This window comes from Coniophora puteana (assembly GCF_000271625.1).
Source record: "Coniophora puteana RWD-64-598 SS2 unplaced genomic scaffold CONPUscaffold_11, whole genome shotgun sequence".
Lineage (NCBI taxonomy): Eukaryota > Fungi > Basidiomycota > Agaricomycetes > Boletales > Coniophoraceae > Coniophora > Coniophora puteana.
The window spans coordinates 1,330,494-1,346,028 of record NW_006913063.1 but is presented as its reverse complement, the minus strand read 5'-3'; the positions used below and the strand labels follow the sequence as shown (position 1 = coordinate 1,346,028).

General features: G+C 52.9%; 4 protein-coding genes across 4 annotated transcripts; 1 reads left to right on the top strand and 3 right to left on the bottom strand.

Annotated features, from left to right (window-relative positions):
* Nucleotides 1–267: 267 nt before the first annotated feature.
* On the top strand, nt 268–3,590 carry CONPUDRAFT_92217 (TPR-like protein; the record flags this gene model as incomplete). The annotated part of the gene is made up of 4 exons (XM_007774008.1): nt 268–326; nt 497–853; nt 893–975; nt 2,518–3,590. 4 exons carry the CDS (start codon nt 268–270, stop codon nt 3,588–3,590), a joined length of 1,572 nt encoding a protein of 523 aa, XP_007772198.1.
* Nucleotides 3,591–4,417: 827 nt separating this feature from the next.
* CONPUDRAFT_157071 (uncharacterized protein) lies at nt 4,418–6,278 on the bottom strand (the record flags this gene model as incomplete). The annotated part of the gene is made up of 5 exons (XM_007774007.1): nt 4,418–5,047; nt 5,100–5,231; nt 5,288–5,602; nt 5,664–6,014; nt 6,060–6,278. The coding sequence occupies 5 exons, from the start codon at nt 6,276–6,278 to the stop codon at nt 4,418–4,420; spliced, it is 1,647 nt and encodes a 548-aa protein (XP_007772197.1).
* A 1,191-nt stretch (nt 6,279–7,469) lies between these two features.
* Nucleotides 7,470–11,421, bottom strand: CONPUDRAFT_157070 (uncharacterized protein; the record flags this gene model as incomplete). Its single annotated transcript, XM_007774006.1, has 14 exons — nt 7,470–7,952; nt 8,019–8,333; nt 8,409–8,627; nt 8,686–8,865; nt 8,916–9,012; nt 9,065–9,231; nt 9,288–9,501; nt 9,546–9,745; nt 9,815–10,006; nt 10,063–10,296; nt 10,362–10,786; nt 10,842–11,006; nt 11,065–11,154; nt 11,208–11,421. 14 exons carry the CDS (start codon nt 11,419–11,421, stop codon nt 7,470–7,472), a joined length of 3,195 nt encoding a protein of 1,064 aa, XP_007772196.1.
* Nucleotides 11,422–12,070: 649 nt separating this feature from the next.
* Nucleotides 12,071–14,643, bottom strand: CONPUDRAFT_139028 (uncharacterized protein). Its single transcript, XM_007774005.1, has 7 exons — nt 13,595–14,643; nt 13,464–13,542; nt 13,289–13,386; nt 13,190–13,214; nt 12,821–13,040; nt 12,487–12,762; nt 12,071–12,427 (listed from the first exon to the last, which is right to left on the bottom strand). The coding sequence occupies exons 1-7, from the start codon at nt 14,615–14,617 to the stop codon at nt 12,406–12,408; spliced, it is 1,743 nt and encodes a 580-aa protein (XP_007772195.1). The 5' UTR covers nt 14,618–14,643; the 3' UTR covers nt 12,071–12,405.
* Nucleotides 14,644–15,535: the final 892 nt, after the last annotated feature.

Below are 15,535 nucleotides of genomic sequence, written 5' to 3'. Positions count from 1 at the left end.
CTAGGCTCCGCCGCGCCCCGCGGGGCTCATAACCTGACAAAGGACTGACGCGAGTATAGCTAGGATGTCTATGAAAGCGCAGACTCACCGGGCAGTTAGTGTTGAAGGTTGAGTAGTAGCGGGTTAGGCTGATAGCTGACGATGGTAGTCGTTCGGTGGAGAGAGAAGACTTAGATGATATTCATGGTAGCGACTGTATATATATGACAGGAGCGTGTGAAGTCACTACCGTATTCGTAACTACTGTGCAGTCCATGTCCCACGGTAATGCGGGACGGCTACGTAAGCAGAACGTGGCCCTATGCGATGAACGCGGAGCCACACGAGTGCGTAAGCGCTTAAGGTACCGCTAGGATACTAAGCGCCTGAATAGACGTATGAAGGCGATGTTTACTTGTAGACCTCTAGGAGGAACATCGCCGTATAGGAGGCTTCTGGATGAACCAATAAAGCCGTAAAGGGTCGAATACTAGACGTAAATCTGACATCTGGCAAGCGCCCATGAGCTGGCTGTTAGCCAGTGGGGTGCAGGCAGTACAGCTGAGGCAGCTCAGATGCACATCAAGGCTTTGGAGGCTCAGAAGAAGGTGCTTGGGCCTGAGCACTCTGACACTCTATCTGGAATGGCACATGTGCTGTATGCATTACACGAGCATGGCAATATCTCAGGAGCAGAGGAGATTGGGATGCAGCTATTTGCAACCAGGAAGAGGAAGCTGGGGGCAAAGCACCCTGACACACTGTCCACCATGACGGATCTGGCTTCTGTGCTGAGGGAGCAGGGGAAATGGAAGGAGAGTGAGAAGATAGAGCTTGCAGTGTATGAGACCAGAAAAAGGATCCTGGGCCCAGTGTTATGACACGCTTTTTCTTCTCTTACCTAAAGAGGTAGGACCTCTAACTTGTACGATATATCTGGAAACTGGTCTGTGCGCATTCGTATCTTTGTATATAAGGCTCGCTCTGCTCGCCCATGTAACACAAGCTAGTCCTACCTTAGGAATACTAGTCAATCTGATACCACTCTCGATACAACATATGTTGGAATTATCTGTTCGATATCGCTTGCATCATGACGTGTCGATTTATAGTATAGATTCCGAGTTTTATTTAGGTATATAATCTTGTCGTAGCTACTCGTATTATTCACGCGATTGCCCTTCGGGCACCCTCCTCTTGCCCGGGACAAACGCGCTGTGCGTCGTCGCGAGCCCGTGCGACCTCGATTTTCTACACAATCGCGTCAGGGTTAGCCACCCTTCACCACCGCTGAAGTTGCCGGGACTCGCGCCGCCACAGTCCCACGCCGTCGAGGCGTTATCGCGCGCCGGATCGTCTTATCGCGCCGCCATCACTCCCCCTCGTCGTTCGCCGCTTCCCCCTTGCTGCTCGCAAGAGCGCACGCCCGGCCGCCGCACCGTCTCTCGTGCGCCGCCGTCGCCGCTGGACCCTTGCGTAAGTCCTCTGCTGAGGCCGCTTCCCGCCGTGTGCCGCCCCTGCCGCCGCTGCTCCTCGCACGCCGCTGCTTGCCCCTGCCGCCGCGCTGCCCCTCGCCGACGTTGCCGCCGCTCTCGCGTGCCGTCGTAGACCCCGCCGATGCCGCTGCCATCCCTGCGTGCCGTCGTAGCCCCGCCATCGATGCCTCTGTCGTCGCGATCGCCCGCGTGAGGGCCGAAGAATCACGCACCTGCGCCCCCGGTCGCCGAAAACCGCCTGCCGTCGAAACCTGCCGCCGCCGCCGTCGAACCGCGCCTCTAGTCGCCGAAAACTAGCCGTCACCGCCCCGTGAAGTTGCTGTCGCCCGTCGTTGTCGCCCCGCCGCTGCGTGCTGTTGTGCCGCTGTTGTCCTATCCCTCGCCGTTCGCCCGCATTCGCGCCCTGCGCCCTCAAAAGCGGAGATTGGGTTCTTCAAGTCGTTTGTTGCTGGATTTCGTAGGATTGGGAACCCTCTCGAGTTTGAGGGGGTGCGTTGTATGTTTTATTTCGTTGTTTTTCGCTCGTTTTTCGCTGTTTCGTCCCGTCGTCGTCGTTGCTCGTTCGTTTTGCCTTGCATCGTGTTACCTTTGTCGTCGTCTGCTCGTTTTTCACTTCGTCGTCGTCGCCCGTTTTTGTTACGTTACATTTGTTCGCTTGTATCGAACAAGGGGGTGTGTTGGAATTATCTGTTCGATATCGCTTGCATCATGACGTGTCGATTTATAGTATAGATTCCGAGTTTTATTTAGGTATATAATCTTGTCGTAGCTACTCGTATTATTCACGCGATTGCCCTTCGGGCACCCTCCTCTTGCCCGGGACAAACGCGCTGTGCGTCGTCGCGAGCCCGTGCGACCTCGATTTTCTACAACATAGTACACGATCTAAGACAACCACTAAGACTAAGAACCTCATCGTCGCTGACGACTTATTAAGAACCCGTCGACATCGTCCTCTTCGACGACCACGAACCTTTGATATCGTCAACTACGGTGACGACTAACATTCCACATAAGGTCAAGACGCAGTCTTAACACCCAGCACACTATGACACCGCCTGGAGCATGGTGAAGATTGCCTGGGGATATGTGGAGCAGGGCAGATTCAGAGAGGCCGAGGAGCTGCAGCAGCAGATATATGATCTAGCCGAGAGTGTCCTGGGCCCAGAGCACCCTGATACCCTGTCTATCATGGCAGATATTGGGGCTAGGATGGCAAAGGAGGGCAAATATGCAGATGCAGAGAGGATGCAGAGGAAGATCATCGACATGTTCACAAAGATTTTGGGTCCGGATCACCCGGTGGTCATTCTCAGAATGGGAGACTTGGCATCCACACTCCTATCTGCTGGGATGCTCACGGAGGCTGAAACTCTAAGCAGGCATGTGATGGAGTACAGACAGAAGCAGCTGGGGCTCGAGCATCCTCAGACTCTGGCTAGCATAAATAACTTGGCATCTGTGTTGCTCGAAGCGGGAAAACTCACGGAGGCTGAGGAGCTGCAGCTGCAAGTTGCAGAGATTGGCCCGAGGGTGCTATCACCTCGAAGCAGGGACCTGTTAACCCACATCAACAATCTCGCCTCTACCTATCTAGCCCAGCAGAAACTAGATGAGGCAGAGAAACTGCACTCCGAGGCACTCGAGAAGTGCAAGAAGGCATTCGGGTCGGAGAACACCTTACACCCCGCGGTTCTGATCCACATGAACAACTTGGCATTTGTATGGAGCAAGCAGGGCAAGCACGAAGACGCCGTGAGGATGCAGCTCGATGTGCTGAAACAAAGGCAGCGTGCCCTGGGCCTCGACAACCCGCTGACTCTCGTCAGCATCAACAACCTGTCTCAGACGCTGTACAACAAGGGCGACTACATCAGAGCAGAAGTGATGCAGGTCAAGTTGCTGGTGGACTCCAAGAAGATCATCGGCCCGGAGCACTACGATACGCTGCAGCGCATGCACAACCTCGCGCGGACCAAGAAAGCGCTCGGACAGGTAGACTCTGCAGTCACGCTCATGACTGAGACCGTCGAGCTGAAGACGAAAGCGCTCGGACTGGGCCAGTCGTCCACCCGGGCCTCGGCCGACACTCTGGCGTCATGGAAGGACGAGTAGATGCTGTACCGTTGTCGGAACTTTCTCACGAGCATCGCTAAGCTTTAGAAACCATTAGAATGCTGTTGAGCATTTAATTGGATCAAAATGAAAGGCACTTATGATCGCAAAGCTTTTCCATCGGCAAGGGTGCGCATGCCAATGAGCCGGACCAATCATAGAGATGGCATAGACATGTGATCGCAATGAGGCATGGGATGACGCCATGGCGATGCATTGTGATCGATCAGAATCCCATAGCCATGCTCACGCGAGCGCGTCAAGAACGCCCCATTGTAAAGGGATCGCAATGATCCGAAATACATCCCAAAATGGTTAGCCGTCTTTCCGACGGTGGTTACGCGGCTACAATTTTATTAGTACCGTACTATTGCTTTTACTTACCGATTATTAGTCTTACTTACTTATCTTACTTTCTTACGTTACTTACTTACGTTGCTTACTTGGATCATCATATTTGTTATACACTTGCACCAGTAGCTACTTATTAATCATTATTAGTTGGCACACCCTGGAATCGAACACTCGCACTCTAAGAATAATACACTTGAAAGTACTAACAAGCATAGTTCCCGCTAGGCCATGATGGCTCTTATTAGCAGTGTTACCTAGTTCCCTATATACTGATTGACGCGGAACTTATACCAATCTTTTATAAGCTACTCAATCGCTTTCGTGACGTTGCTCTGAATGCAGAGGCGCGTATAATCACTCGATCTCATGCAAGGGTGTAGGATAGCCGCGAGAGTAGAATAGAAGCTGTATACTAAGTACAAGACTCAATATACACGAGTTATAGAATGAGCATAATACAATGTGGACTACTCTTAGGTGCCCCTGTTGCGTTTAGCACTACCAGCGCTGCGTTTCACCTTTGATGACGACTCCTGGTCCTCATCCTGGGCTGCCCGGGCCGTTTGACGGGTTCTGCGGGCCGGTTTCGTGGCGAGAACGTCAACTTGAGCTGGTACGGGCGTGGGCGCTTTCTCGAGGGGTGCCGCTGAGGCGGAGCTCAAAGGCTCCTGCCCGAGCGGGGTAGACGGAGCGGGGGACGCACGGACCGACCGAGCGCGAGCGCCAGAGACCACAGGCGCAGCGTCGACCGCTCCATTTGCGTCTGAGATCGACAGCTGATTGATCTGCTGCTGGAGAGCAGCAGAATCAGCGCTATCTGTCGCATTAGAGGGCTCGGGCTCAGATGAGGCGATACGAGCCTGGATCTTGTCGAAAAGGGAGTTAGCGCGGTCGATGGGATCACGAGGCGTTGTGCGAGTGGCTGTCTTCGCCGAGCCGGATTTGGGGAAGAGGATGGAGTCCCAGAAAGCGAGGAGCTTGTCGGTCCAATCGGGGTTTCTGTTCAACACAGCAAGATACTCGTCGAAACGAGCTTCCCAGTTGATATGCGTAGACTTTCCCGTAGCGTTAAAGTCGGTATCTGCAGTGAGTCGGTGAATCACCTGGAAATCGGATGAGTTAACAAGTCGACAGGCAAGTGCTAATTATACGTACCAGGACCGCCAAGGCACAGATAAGACCAGGTGTGGTCCCTTTCATCTTCCACCTGATCGCTCTCGGTCTCGGACCGCCAGAGCCACCGCGTCCAGTCAAAGAAGACTGCCCGAATAGAGCGCCTTTAGCAGCCTGTAGTATAGAGTAGACATGAGAGCGGTATCGTTAGGACATAGAATATAACTTACATTGATCAATGCTTGCTGCCGAAAGAGCTCATCGCCGTCAGGGAGACTTGGATCCTGGAAAAGAATCCTCGGAAAGGTGGGGACAACGTCCACCTCCTCGTCCTTGTCCTCGTTGTCGGCGCTCTCGCTGCTGGCGCTCCCCTCGTCGGGTGCGAAAGGGTCCTCGAGGAGCCATTTGACCATGGGGTCCTTCGGGAGATTCTCAGCGGTCGAGAGTCCGCGCTCGCTGATGCCGAGTCCGGTGTAGATACGTGGGTACTGTGACTTGATGGCGTTGACGAAGATACCGATCTCGGACCTCGCGCCTTCGAGAAACTACAAGCATGTAGTAGCATTAGTATGAATGAAACCAGGGAGAGATAATAAAGAAAAGTACCTTCGACTGGAAACTCGAATAGCTGGAGACGGCCTTACGAAGCTCAGGAGACAGGAATTTGACAAATTCAGTAACAAGACAACGACGCCGTTTCTCTGCGTCCTTGAACCGAGACGGATGGCGAGGATCAAGCGGCTCGACACCACGAAGTGGGAAGAGATAGTCGGGAGGGATTATACGAAACAAATAAACGAACTGTCGCCCGGCGTCTTTGACTTTGGTTTCGATGGACGTGGGCTTCTTCTTCGACTTGGCCAGGGCAAGCTCGTCCTCTAGCTCCTTAATACGGCGACGAAGCTCCAAGATCGTCGAATGACCTTTGGTGCATTGACCTTGCGCGTATTTCAAGCCCTGAAACGCTAAGTAAGATAGATGGAATGTGGCGAGAGAACTTACCGAACGTAGTTGAGGCACAGGTGCTGTGTCGGCGTCCACAGACATGACTCGGGTTTGCGCCATGGTTTCCTCCGTCGTTTCCTGGTTCCTGTTGTCGGCAGCATCGCCGTCGCCATTGGCATCCTCCTCCTCGTCAGATTTCTCCTCGGAGGAAGAGCTCGACTCGATGTCGCGCATTGCAGCGGCGAAGTCTTCGACTACAGCATTCGAATCAGACATGATGGTATGGGAATGAGGAGGGAGGAGCCACGGACGTACCATAGAAATACGAGATGGGACCTTACGCGGATGAAAAGGCTGGTTCCAGCGTGGAGGAGGCAAGGTGGCATGTAGGACGCGTGAAGCAAGAGCGAAGCTGCACAGTCACTGCCATGCAGCCTCGTGTCTGATCGATCTCGTCACTAGATCTGTGTGCACGGTGAAAATCGATGAGTAGATCTCGAGCAATGAGGAGAAACTGAGCATGACTCACTTATAATGCCGCCTAACGTCGTAAAAAAGGCGCATGTCTGAAGCATGATAGTCAGCATTGAATGGGTTCGAAACCTCGAGGCATTCATATAAGCTCACCTTGTGTAAGTGACAGAGACGGGGTTGTGGGCACCAAAAAAATGCGATGCGAGTGTTCGATGTTCGTGTGATGGCCTGCGTGAGTTCCTAGAGCCGTGGATAGTCTGCAAATAAACTTACCGAGTCTATGGTAATGTTCGTGGGATGCCACCCTGGTGCCGAGCATCAGAGCCTCGTTGACGCTGCGGAGACCCTGAATTTCGTTCCCTGCTAAAGGTGGGCCTAGGGGTGCTGTGTGTTCACTTATAGACGGTTGGCGTTGTTGCGGCAAGGCAGCCGCATCGGAGGAGCTCAAGCGAGTTGAAGTCCAGACGAGCGGATGAGGAAGAATGGGGCGAGCGCTGAAAATATGACGTCAGCAGTAAAAATCGCAAAAGGTCAGTATATGAACTTGTACTTACAGGCCATGGTACACCGTAGGGCAATTCCTACGCGTACTGGGTGTAATCGAGGGGAGGGATAGTCGTAAGCGGAGGAGGTTTTCATAAAGTTAGGGCTGCAGGGGTGCTCGAATGGAGTGGCGACGTTTATAGTGAGGCGCCAAGAAAATCGTGTCGGTGTGGCAGTTAGTTGTTCGCAAAGGAGACAAGGCCTAATAAATGAGACTAGGAACTGGGACTTGAATGAAGCAACGATCATTAATCTGTTATCCAGAAAAAGTAGCGAACCTACTTTGATCGACATAAGTTAGAGAAACACTGCAGGAATAATGGATCTGTTTGCGGGTCAATACAGCATGTTTGAGCAGTTAGAATGGTGGACACATACCACGGTGACGTTAGAACTTTCATCGAGGAAGACCGATATATAATTAAATGAGAACTCACCGAAACGTTCGTCCTACTGTAGCCCGATCCACTTGAGGTCCTTCATTCGAAGGAACATGTCTCCGTCAATGTAGTCGTTGACGAGGAACTCGTCGGGTCGACGGAAGTCTGGGAATAGGAGGGCGCCTCGGATGATGGATGCGACGGGGATGACAATGGCCTCGGAGCGAGGTTGCGCCTTAACTCGAAGGAAACCGAGCTCGGTGTCCGTGCGGCGAGTGCGAGAGCCTTTATCGGAGTCAACCACGCCGGTGTACGGCTGCACGAGGACGGCATGGAAAGGGGAACAGTTTGCGCCGAGCTCGGGGATGGTGAACTTGAATGGGAAAACCAAGCGGACGATCCCAAAGACGTCGGGATCTGCATCGAGGTGAACGATTGCGCAATCGTACCGCGGTTTGTCGTAGAAGCTGGGGGTGCACCGGAGGAGATCCGTGCACATTTTCCAAGTCTCTACCGACTCGTAGTTTACCTTTACAAAGCGAAACCCCTGAACCTATATAATAAAACAACGAGTATATGTTATTAGTGCGCATGCTAATAGAAATACAAGTGAACATACCACAAAGCCGTCGCGAACCTTGATGCACGGCCCAGCGTAACCGCGATCCGGAAGGCAGACTTCATTAATGAACACCTTGAGAGACTTACGAAAATTAATGAATGCTCGATCCGAGGAGCGATGTGAGTCGACGAGGTCCTTGACGGTTTGAGGACTGGATGGCGAACCGAGGTGGAAATGGCCCTCGAATTCGGGACCGATCCAGTCGTCGTGATGGTCAGATACTGATGTGCGAGCCTTCAGTCGCTTTTCTTGAGCTTGAATCCGTTCCTCGATTATGTATACAGCGAGTCGATGGTCTTCAATCCTGAGGATCTGTTATCAAAATAAGAAAAAGGAGACAGTGAGATCAGTAATGGCATCTCCGAGAAGTGTACTAGACATGAGTACCTGCTTTTCGACCTTCTTACCACTACACCGAAGATAATATGATCTCTTGAAGGGAGGATGAATTCCTTCATTGATCCTCGTCGTCGAGTTGCGGCTGACACCCTTCTTCCGAAGATCCTCGACTGCGTGTTTGAGGACCGCGTGATTCTTCGGGAAATCCCATAGGATCTTGATGTCTTCAATCCGCACCCTCGCAGCCTTCGCAACCTCTATATATACCTGTAAAATACATCATGAACTCATAATGAATTAAGCACCGGGATCAGAATTAACTCACATCTAGCTGTTTTCCATAGCGCTCCACCTCCTTGTCGAGAGCCTCCAGTGTCTCGTCCGTTTGGACTTCGAGTCCGAAGTATGAGTCTATCTCGAGGTAGTTACTAAGTACGCAAAGCAGCACATGGAACTCGGGAGATTGTGTCCGTTTGATGACATTGTGCGCAGCAAATAGCATTTGCTATAGCACCTTGAGCACTGACAGATGCAAGACTTGTGACAATGACTCACCCGTGAAATATCCCTGAATTTATTCCCGTCGCTGAAATTGACGGTGCTGACCGCGTTGAAATGGGCAAGGCCACGCCAGCTCGGAAGTTGGGAGAACCTGCATATGCTGTATATCACCAGGCAGAGCGAGGAGCTTTTGAGAAACTTACTGTTTGTCCAGCTTCCCAAGGTACTCGCGGCTGTTCTCGAAGCTCGCGAGGATCTTGATGAGCTCGGGCTGGATGTGCTTTCCGTATAAACCGTGATGGAAAGCGTGGAGATGGTCGACTGTGACCGCATCAGCCGGGTCAGAGCTTCGAAGAAGCCAGAAAGCATTCTGATATAACAATGTTAGTAAAATAAAAGCCTGAGTGTGAAACGTCGGTTACATACTTCGACAGGCCTCCAGCCCTCGTTTTGGAGCTGGGTCCTGGCCTTCTTCTTCTTAGCTCGATCGCCGGACTTGATGTCGGCGTAGAGAGATTCGGCAACCCCGGCAGAGCGCCGAGGGTAGCTCTCCGCCCACCTACTTTGGCGATCGGACGGTACCAAGCAGACGGGGCATGGAAAATTACCCATTGCTCCCCGGATCAGAGCCATGACACATCTGCAATGTCAGAAATGCCAGAGATAAAATATATTACGACTTACTGTTCCTCATAGTCGGCAGATAAAATAAGAATGACAAGAAACAACCATCGAGGGATCCCATCGAAGCAGTCAGAAAAATAATAGCCGGTGTGCGAGTAATGTTGAGCTCCTTCGAATAGTTTGGCCACCGATTTGTGCCATACAACACGCTTCAGTGTTGTGTAACTCAGGGTTCCATCCTTCTCTGCGTCGCCTGGCAGCTGGTGAGCGAGGTTGGTGTCAGCAAATTGCATGATCGCGTGAGTGAAACATAGCCAAGAGAAACTTACAAGCGGTAGCCATCCCACAACTCGGCCACCTCCAACACCTCGCCCGTTTCGGATGTCGACAGGAAGGTTGGCGCATCTAGCGACAATTGGATACCCTTGTACGTTGCCAGCGCTAGACAGTCGGGTTTTGTCAGCGTAGAAAACATATGCGAGGGGTACCGATGGAGCGTCTGGGTATTGAGGCAGCGAGTCCTACTCGCAGTGCGATGGTCAGCTTAATAATGTACGATTTCAACGACCGAACTAACCTGAATATCCCACCACCGATCGGCGGTCCAAGGTTCGTCGATGAACCTCACGTAATTGCTCTCGGGGCCAAGTCTTCCGTTATGTTTATAAACGCGTTGAGCATCCCACACAAAGTGGGGAGCAAGCTGTTCGTTATGAAGGAGGTCGAGACTCCAGTCCCATAGATCTCGCCCCATGAAGTTGAGTTCAATTTCGTCCTTCTTATGTTCGAGATTGATAGGGTGCTCCTGAAACTAATACAGAGTTATGCAGATAGTATATACATGGTATCTTACAGCGATACATCTAAGGGACTTACAGGCGTAAACTCTTTCGCCGCCTCGTCACAAACCTTCCGAAGATCCTGAGAGTTAGTAAATGTGACGTCCTTCCTCTTTTCTACCACATCTCGCATGAGGGAAAGGATCCGGTTGACGACTGAATCCGAGAGATTGGCGTCCAGGGCGATCGACGCGAACTCGCTATCGCCTCGAGATCGAAACGGAAACCAGGGCTTGACGTCCTCTTTGGCCTCGGGTACATACGACCGGGAGCGGAACGTGTCGTAGGAGTCGTAGCTCGTGGTCTCCGCCCGTCGGCCCTTGGGCTGGTACTCGGTCTTGAACTCCATAGGGCTACCACGCGATCGCGTCGACGAGAAATTCACCGACACAGGGGGCGGTGATACACGACCAAAATCTGCCATCGACGAACTTTCGTTCGAGTTCGAGTGCGAATCCGAACCTGGGCAAATGTTAAATTAGCGCCATAATTAGATGAGAAAGAAGAAAACGCTTACGCGACCGCAGTCCGTCTGAGAAGTGATTATCCATAGTCTCGAGTGGCGGATCGTCGAGTGGCTGGTCGTCGAGGGGCTCATCGCCGAGAGGCTGATTTTCGAGGACCTTGAAGCCTGGGTCCGTCAACGTGATCTCCATATATTGAGTGTACGGGTCCACGGCTACTGTTTCGTGATCTGCGATAAGAGTAAAGCTTCAATTGATAGCACAAATACGACTCACTTGTGTCAGAGGGCTCTTCGAGGGTCGGCCCGCGAAACGAAGAGGCGACCTCGGCAATCGCGGATAGCTCACGATGTGTTCGTTGTTTCGCTAGGAACAGTATCGTAAAAGTAAACACAAGAATATCAATGATAACGACGCACCTTTTGCCTCCTTCTTGGAACACCGCTTCTCGTACGCCTCACTCGCTTCCAACTCATCATGACGTCGTTTACACGCGTTGAGATGGGTGGCCTGAGCTCCCCGAGCTTTTGCATCGAAAAGCTTCGGGCAGTACTGGCACTTAACCTTGCTGGCGCTCGGGCCCGGGTCCGGGCTCTCAGGAGCAGGTCGCTTGGCTCGGCGCACTGCAGTCATCTGTCCAAAGCGACGTTTCGGACGGGATAAAGTACTGTTTCAAGTATGCAGGATTAGTGAACTGTGCACTGAGGCTCGAATGATATCACTTACAAGCTGGGCTAGTGAATGCAACCTAAGTGGTGAGTTTCCTCGCAGGTAGAGGAAGGCAGAGGCGACGCGTCTGAGGTGTGGGATGAGAGTAGAGAAATGGATCGGGAAGAGAAGTTGAGGGCGAGGGAAGAATGCGGATCAGGAGATGCCTGATGAGTGAAGAATTGGCGGGTAAAAGGTGGGAAGGAAGCCTTTCTTTGATGGTGGGTACGATCTTGTGAGCGCGGAGCTGATGGTGTACTTACAGGTGGATACTGGCAGACTTATGGAATATCTTACACGTCCAACACGCCCATTGCGCGCTGCCATCACAGCGTTCAAACGTTCAGGCCTCAGGGCGGTGGCATGTCATCGAGCCTAATGGGGATGGGCCTTAGGAATGACATTCTGGTCTATTCTGATGGTCCGCCGGCACCACTCGGATGGGCCTCGATCCGATCTCCACGAGTTCGGCGCCGTGTCCATGGGCCTCGATTTCATTGTGATCGATTGGGATGCGAGCCTCGGCTTAGTCATCCCGAAAGCCCCATTCCAATCTATTCCAATTCCCACAGACGTCATGGCGATGTATATTCTAATCACATCATAAAATTATTTGTAGCGATTTTAAAGCGGATCCATTACAATGCCCCTAAGACAAGTTCCGACAGTATGCGTGAGGTTGCGGTTGTATGTAGGTCTATCTTGTAAGATATGGGGATGTAGCATGTACGAATATTAGTGCCAATCAGAATATAGCGATGCACGGTAACCAAACGTAGCTGAGTATAATAAACACGATGATGGTCCGAAGTAGACGAGAACGATTACGAATAATACCAAGGTCAGTAAGATAACAATACTTTAACCAGACAACGATAGCGTATCGATATAGACGGGTAGCTTAGACGTTTAGGTATGGCCACCATGTTGCCTGTTCAGTAACGGGGACCATATTAGTCACGAACATGTTTGGGCGCGAGCGGTACTCACGTGTGGTCTTGAGGTATCGTAGTGTGGTTCTGGGGCGCCGACGGGTATTGCTGGGGCACCGACGCAGCATGTTGAGGCGCCGTATTGTAATTCTGAGGTGCCAGCGTCTGATGTTGCGCTACCGACGGGTGACTCTGAGGGCCCGGCGGTGGATGATGAGCCGATGACGCATATTGCTGGGAGACAACCGACTCAGTCTGTGTAGACGAGCCGGGATGTTGGTGACTCTGAGGCTGGGGCGACGTAGGGTTACTATTAGACGACGCGCGTCGGTCCCTGCGATCAGCCGCGTCAGCGGTGCATATATGCACGAATAAGAACAATGGTCACTCACGCAGTCGCGTTCCCGAGCATCTCCTCGAACCGGAGGCGAAGGTCGTTGATGCGTACGTTGATGAGCATCGGGTCACCGCCCGGGCGGTGCGCGTCGAGGTCGAGCGCTGTGCACTCGCGCACGAACTGCTCGAGGTCGCGCACGCGCTCGACCGAGACCTCGGGCTCACCGGACCCACGGGCGCGGGCGAGGTAGGATGCGACGAGGGTTGAGATGCCGCCTGCATGTAGGTCCGTGTCCGTGTTAATGTCCGAGTGGTAATGCACGAGGCGGGAGTTTGACGTGGAGGTAGGTGGAAGGACGAGCAGAGAAAAGACGTGACGTTAATATATACGACGCATATATGCAACATATAGCAGAGAAACGTACCGAGGGTGGCAGTCATGATGGACGTCTGCAGAGGAAAAACAACCATCGCAAAGTTGGTATCTTCGGACCGTGCGCGGACAGATCATCGCGATGGCGCACCTGTCTTCCAGTCGTTGCCACCGAGAGCGCCGTCGTGAGAGCACCGAGGAGGACCTGCAGTCCGATGGCGAAGTTGAGTGCGTAGGCGGTGAGCTTTGCTGGTGAGGTGCAGCGCATATAGTCAGTGATTGTCGAAGCTTATTATGAAAGGGAAAAATCGAGCTTATGGGCTCACCTTTCAGTTCGCACTTGCGTTTTTCGGCTAATGCCGCGATAAGTAGGAGTTGTATGCGCTTATCTTGGGCTGCCATGAGCTGTATGGCGCGAATGAGTGTTTTGTGAATTTAAGTGATACTGAAAACGCACTGCAGCTCGATCCTCTCTCGAAATGACACTGTCGCGAGCTCGCGACGCATATCTCTTCGCCTTGCCGCTAACTGCTGAAAAGCGTCTTGAATGTGGGATGTGTCCTAGGTCGTCTTCTTCATAGTCCTCGCGCACAGCAGCGGGAGGCAGCTCGATACTGACACCCGTGTTCCGTCGCTCGATGTTGTAGGGATGTCCGTACCCATCGCGTGTGCCGTTGAAAGAATGACCTGAGCCTCGTCGGACAGCCTGAGGAGCCCCGCCGTGCATCGAGACGCGCCGCGAGGGACCGTTGGGCGAGAAAGACGGACCAAGACCGCCGTTTGTCATGCTGTGTTCACGCTCGCGGGTTGCTGCTGGTGGTCCAGACATGATGGAGATGTGGCCGTTGGTGGTGGTTCGAGCTCGAAGGCGAGGCCGTGGAAGTGGAACGGGGTCATAGGAAGCAGCAGCAGCAGCAGATGCATCGTTTACGTCAGGGTGATCGTATTGGGTGGGAGACGCCGTGAGTGGAGGACGAGTGGTATCGGCTGGCCGGCGGTCGAGAGACGTGGCGGAGACTTGCAGGCGACCAGTGGCATCGCGTTGATTCTGCTCTGGAATACTGGGAATGGGGGACGCTGATCCTCCACGAGCCCAGATGGCGGGTGTGCCCACGCGAGGATGGGGTGGCGGAGTCGAGCTGGAATGCGTCTGTGAAGAGAGATCTGCCCGGTTCCCGGTGGATGTTGAGAACGTTGAGTGTCGATGCTCAATTTGGCTGTGACGTTGTTCTGGGCTAGAGAGGACTGGAGGTGTGAGGACCTGGACGTCACTGCCGAGTGAACCCTGAGCAGGAGGTTGGCTTATCGAGATTCGACGTTGACGTTGATGGGATTCAGGCAGCTGGGCTTGCGGAGGTTGTACAGCGTCTTGGCTAACATGCTGTTGTGGCGGGACGACAGTCAACGTTGGTGAAGCGTGGTCACTGTCGTCTAAAGGTGGAAGCGGAGGCAGTTCGCGGTTCTCCCCGTTGTGCGCCATGGTCTAGGAGCAGAGTCGGAGGTGTCGAGAGCGGAAAGCGCGCAGACAAAAAGTTTGGAATGTAGGATTTCGGCATGGCGTGGAAGAGGGGAGAGAGTCTTATCGAGGGGGGGCAACAAGGAATGCGACGGTCTCATGGTCACTTCGGGCATGCCCGCACAGGCCCGCACCAGGCCGCACCATTGACATCCAGGCACCGCGTGTCAACTTGCGGCAGGAAACGCCAACAGACGCCTACAACGTGATCGCGTCTTCTGTTCGGCTCGGGTCCATCGGCATCTTTCTTTACTTGCTCCCTTACTACTCCAGCTACTTTCCATGTAAACTTGGGAACGAGCATACGGAGCCCTCGCTCCCGAATGACCATGCGCAGCCAATGCCTGGCGCCCATTCATGCAAGCCGATTCGGCCGCCGCCTCATTGGAAGTGCATCGCCTGTTGGAAGAGAACGTGAAGATGACCATTGGGTGCGCCTCCAATGCTTATCCATGAAGGACGCAATCAGTATCGAATCAAATCTCAATCTACCTTGGCAGCTCGTGTAATACTGATCTGGTTAGACTGGTTAGAATGTGAGGAACGTGCTGTCTCCCGCGAAACTGTTGCAGTTACAGTTGTGACAGCCGAGGCTAAGTATCTCCTAGTGTCGTCCCTGGATGATCAATCTATCCACTTCTCGTTAACGCAGGTTCAAACGAGCGCTTTGCTCTTATGAACTTTTCTCCGCTAGCCAGGTGGGTCCTCAATCTGTCGGCGCTCGTACGATAGCATCCCTGATGGCTCCCACCGTACGCTCAATCCGGAGTGGTTCCGTGAACCTTCGCTCTGCAAGATCTGATGCCGGGCGGAGTCTTCGTCGTCTCGGGCGTCAGAGAGCTTAACTCACGTACCACAGGATATCATACATCGCATATCACC